General features: G+C 42.4%; 1 protein-coding gene across 1 annotated transcript; it reads left to right on the forward strand.

Moving 5' to 3' along the window:
• Nucleotides 1-489: 489 nt before the first annotated feature.
• Nucleotides 490-5437, forward strand: gpr101 (G protein-coupled receptor 101). The gene has a single exon (XM_008420723.2). The coding sequence runs from the start codon at nucleotides 2176-2178 to the stop codon at nucleotides 3517-3519; it is 1344 nt and encodes a 447-aa protein (XP_008418945.1). The 5' UTR covers nucleotides 490-2175; the 3' UTR covers nucleotides 3520-5437.

The following is a 5437-nucleotide window of genomic DNA, read 5'->3' on the forward strand; positions in this document are numbered from 1 at the left end:
GTTTTCTGCGCATTTTAATGAAGCCTCTCTTTTCCAACCAACAAAGACTGAAATGTTGAAGCAAATTTTTTTTGTTTACCTCAGTAAAAATAGAGACGCACATAAATATGCACCCAGATTCAAATACAAGCTTGAATGTTTTGGTTTTTGGATCTGAACTAACCCAACGCACCACCAGTCACTCAACGTCTCCGAGATTTTTTTATTTCGTTTTCAGTCTATGAGGCTAAAACCTCAGTCGTAGGTACATATCGAGCTTGACGAATTAGGCTACATTTTATTATGATGCCAAGTTAAAGAGCACAAAGGAAAACAAAGTCTTCAGAGGGAAGATTTAAGGTTTTCCTTTTCTTCTTCAAACACTGGTGTAGCTCAAAGAATCAGAACAACAGTTAAGTTTGTTTGTTGTCATTTCATTCAAAATGTAAAAGTAGCTTTAGAATTTTAATTATTTATTTCAGCAAATTTTGATGATTGCAGCTCATAGCTAATAAAAATCCAAAATTCAACTTCTCAGAAAAATAATTGAAAGTTACATGCAGTGTAAGACCAAGTCGGTTTTTACAAATACAAAACTTTTGGCTACTGAAAAATACTTATAATTATGCACAATAAAATCTCTATGCTTTCTGAATTATGCTTCCTGGATCCTATGATGGATCTTAAGAGCAAAAAAATAAATAAAAACTGAAATAGACGATGGTTTAGATCAGCCCCTGATCAACAGAACAATTGATAATTTCTTGATAATTTCTTGATAATGTTTCAATTTATAGCTGATGAAATTTGAAATTCTATATTTATAAGTCTAATTTTCTCTTCAAGCTTTTGTGCATCACAATTAATTAGAATATTGTTGAAAATGATAGAAGATTTGAATGTAGAAATTGTCAGCCTACTGAAACGTTCTGTACCACAGCTCTTGGTCGGGGCTCCTTTGGCATCAATTTCTCCATCAGTCAACAAGCTTGGTGGTTCAGAAAGTACATGCAGCCATTGTGTTGACCAAGGGGGGTTGACTACAAGTGCATGCCACACTTTTCAGATTTGTAACTGTATTATACACATTTGAAAAACGTGTGTACGTTTCCTTCCTTGTGCACCTCATCTCAATAAAACACAGTTATATTTGTGACGTGAAAATCGAAGTCCTGCTTTGTTTTTGCTTTCTTGTTTGTTTGCTTTTTAGCCATAACAGGTACCATATTTTATTTCATTAAAATGTTCCCTTTCATTATAAAAACGGACATGAATTCTTCAAGATAACACAATTAACTCTTGTGCTTCTATGATGGATAAAATACGCCTTGCAGATGCTGAAACGCGCTCACATTCATGACAACAGTGGGGGGAGAAGAGGAGGAAAGGGGGGTTGGTGTCGACATCCAGCAGCGGCGGCGGGGGAGAGATTTCTGTACAGGTGTCCTGTTTTTTTTTTCTTCTTTTTCTTCTTCTTCTTCTTCTTCATTCTGACACCTCGGAGACAAGATCCGACTATAAGCAGCCTAACACTGCTAAGGAGGAATCGAAGCAGATAAAAATAATAAACGATCCGCCTTGAAAAGAGCCGCGGCGGAGAAGATCTGCCCGTCTGGATGAGAGACCCCCCGCTGGGTGAAGACACGCCGCCGATGACTGGAGCCGAGGCAGGGATGGAAACCGAGCGCGGCGCAGAGGAGGCGGCATCATCAGGCAAATTATCGCCTCGCTGATCATCTCAACGCTTTTCATGCATCAGTAACAGATTAGCGGCTGGTGATATTTTCTGTCCGCTGGAGGCTGGGACGGTGGCATCTGCTGTCGCCAAATTCCATTTTTCATTCTGCAGATGTCGGCTGCGGGAAGGAGGAGAAGGAGACGAAAATGAAGAAGAAGCGGCCTGTTTTTTTTTGTCGGGTGAAGCCTTCGGGGATTAATCACCGGTCGCCATGAGCGGCGAATCAGTGTGGGTTATCTTCATCTGCTCGTGGATAACTCGCGTGGGCAGCTTTCACGCCTTGCGGGTGATGTTGTCACTTTGGATGAAATAGGTTTAAAAACAATAATGTGAGATAATGTGTATTGAAACCCATTGAAGAAGGAATAGCACAGCAGCAGATGGGCTGGTGTTAGGTGATGATCAGTATGGGACTGACCTGACTTTGTGTCAACACTCTGCTGGGTGCCAGCCGGAAGATGTCATCCTCCCAGGCACCTGGTTTGGGCTCCAATTTCACTGATGATCCCCTGGAGTATGGCTTCACGCTGTCCAGTCAGGACCCAGTCTGGTCCTCCTTGGCTGACAGTGTGGTGAGGGTGGTGCTCATATCTGTGATTGTGTGCCTCTCTTTGTTTGGGAATGTGGTCGTTCTCCTGGTTTTCCAAAGGAAGCCTCAGCTCCTTCACGTCGCCAACCGCTTTGTCCTCAACCTGCTCCTGGCGGACCTCCTCCAGACTGTCTTAGTCATGCCGTTTGCCATTGCGGCTGCCTTGCCGGGTGTGTGGCCGCTGGATGCTCGGCTGTGCCAGGCTCTGGTGGTGCTCATGCACCTTTTTGCATTCGCCGGAGTCAACACCATCATTGTTGTCTCAGTGGATCGCTACCTGGCCATTATCCACCCTCTATCTTATCCGACCCGCATGACCCCACACTTAGGCACCAACCTGATCGTCGCCACCTGGGTGCTGAGCGTCTTGCAGAGCACACCCCCTCTCTACGGCTGGGGCTCCATAGATTTTGACCGCCGTTACAAGGTCTGCACAGTGGTGTGGTCCTCCAGCTTGTCCTACTCTGCTGTGGTGTTCACCTTTTCCTTTTGGCTCCCAGTGCTAATCATGCTTGGATGCTACTGGATGGTGTTTAGAGCTGCTAGGAGACAGAATGCGTTAGTGCATCCCATTCAGACGCAATCCTACTCCCAGCCGTGCCAGCAGGAATTTCAGGGCCCCACCAGTCCGCAGCAGCTTTCTTTACCCCAGCAGGCGAGTTCACCTGAGGGCCCCTACACAGCCCGAAGACACCCTGTACGAGTTAAACACAGACGGTTCCACTACCACTGCAAGGCAGCTCGTGTAGTGTTTGTCATCATGGCTTCATATATCTTCAGCATGGGTCCCTACAGCATTCTCAATACCATTTCGATGAGCACCAGAGCCAATGTGCCCCCGTGGTTGTCCTCCACTGCCCTGGTGCTCTTCTTCTTGCAGTGCTGCCTTCATCCGTACATTTATGGCTACATGCATCGCAGCGTGAGAAAAGAGTTCCTGGCTTTGCTTTACGGGATGCTCTGCAAGCAGGGTCGTCCACGTCACAGCTCCACGGTGGAGGGCTGCTTCACCGCGACGGAGGGACAGCCCAACGCTCACCCTCACCTCCCCAGTCTGGCTGCTCGAGTTTTCCCCATGCAGACTTGGGAAGAGTGCACAACGTCCTCCTCTCCTACTTGTGAGAGGAAGTCAAGAGACAGCCGCAGAGAGACCACCTCTACCAGTTTCAGCTCCGAGAGAGAGCTTCCTGTTCACGGCCAGCAAAGCTCATGATCTGCACTGCGATCATCAAAAAGGAAATCTCGATTCCTATGTGAGGAGTTTCTGTGGATGGGAGGCGATAAATGTGGATCTAGCCTGCTGAACTTGTAAGCAGTGGTACTGAATACATTACCATTCACTTATCGATCGTTTGATGGTTTGTCTTAAACGGAAAGTGCAGGGTTTTTGAAATTAGGTTTCCTTAAAATAAAAAGATAATATTTAAATAGCAGTAGGTAACTCTCTAGATTGCAGCAGACTCCTACTGTCTTTAAACGGCAAAAACATTTATGTAAATACAGTTTTATGAACCTTTAAGTTGCTCTAATGTTGGTATTGGGTGGTCATTTTCACAGAAACTGGTGCTTACAGTCTGTTTGATTTGTATAGGAAGTTGAAGCTCTGATCTGGGTGAAGGCATCACATCCAAATGTTTTCTTGTTGTAATTTGGGAAAACTCAACTGGATTTGCAGTTTGTTGTTGTGGTAACTAGCTAAATACTGTATTTTCTTCTATTTTATGTGTACAAATTCTAAAGAAACATTGTCACCATTAAATAACATGAAATGTATAGGAGATACTATACATTTTATGTTATTGGTACAAGAAAATAACTGCACTGCAGTCATTTTCTCTGTTTCCTGTGTAGCTAATCAACAGCTCATGTGTTAATAGCGTAGATGGCAATGGCTTAAAGGTTTATAAAATGGTGCTCCATAAAACTGCTTTCAGATTTTGAGCCTGGACTTATTTTAAGATGGCAGAAGACCACTTTGGGCAGCCATTATCTTTAAGCCAACTAATCTGGATTTATATTAAATAAAGTGAGTTATCTACTGCAGTTAAGATATTATCAGAACCTAACCTCAGAAATCCCAAACTATCCCTTTAAGCTTCTCCAATGGGGGGAAAGTTTTATCCAGTCAAGAGAATCAAAACCAGCTGAGGGTTTTTTTAATATGTAAATGCAGTTATAAAAGTTACAACATAGATTGTATGTACAAGACTTGCTGTTGTCATCATGTTCTGTCTGTAAAACCATTATCAGAAGTATCCAATATTGTAATTACTGATGTTTGAATTTCAAAATGGACCTTTAAAACATTTTTCAACTTTAACTAATCAATCCAGACCTTGCCCTAAAACGAAATATCATCTTTTTTCTGACACAAACCAATGATATCTTGAATTCATTGTTAGCTTAGCAAGACCTCTCCTTTAGTGTGTTTTATGTGAAACACGCTGGAGGGCACAGCTTTATTTCCACCATATCAACTCAGGGTGCTGCTTGCAGACTAAGAAAAATGATGTGCCCATATCAATTCAATTTTTAGCTTGTAAATATTTATTTTCTGCAACTCCTCTTTTAGTCTTGAAGCGCCTTTTTGGAGAATAGAAAGAATGATTCACTGTGCCTGTAAGCGAAAGAACACAGAAGGGTTATGATTCCCTTTAGTTAATAACATGGACAAATACACGCACCCATCAGTTTTTAGTTTATTCTGGCAAAACCTGAAGATTTTACTTCTTCAGTGTGTCAAATTTGGACTCAGTATTTACTGCCTTTTTAGCGTCAGCCTTTCTTTAGAGAGAGAGTATTTTCTTTAACACCACACAACACAGGGAGCAACGTGTGATAAAAATATAACAGTGTACCAGTTTTTTTTAAACAAGCAGCACGCCAGCAGAGCTTATGTAACAGATGTCTTACATTCCATTAAGCACATGTAAAGGTGTAAGATACCTCTTTAAGAAAAATTAGAAAGAATTTTTAAAGCCGCAAATAGAAGTACCTCGGGTCAGAAATTTACATACACTCATTTGGGGATGCATGCTATGTTAATTCGAGCTTTGCAGCGATGCGTTTCAGCTTTTTTTAGGATGTCATAATCATCACGTTAAATTTTTTTTTTTAAATCAGACTGCTCA

Source organism: Poecilia reticulata, linkage group LG10 (genome assembly GCF_000633615.1).
Source record: "Poecilia reticulata strain Guanapo linkage group LG10, Guppy_female_1.0+MT, whole genome shotgun sequence".
NCBI classification, from domain to species: domain Eukaryota; kingdom Metazoa; phylum Chordata; class Actinopteri; order Cyprinodontiformes; family Poeciliidae; genus Poecilia; species Poecilia reticulata.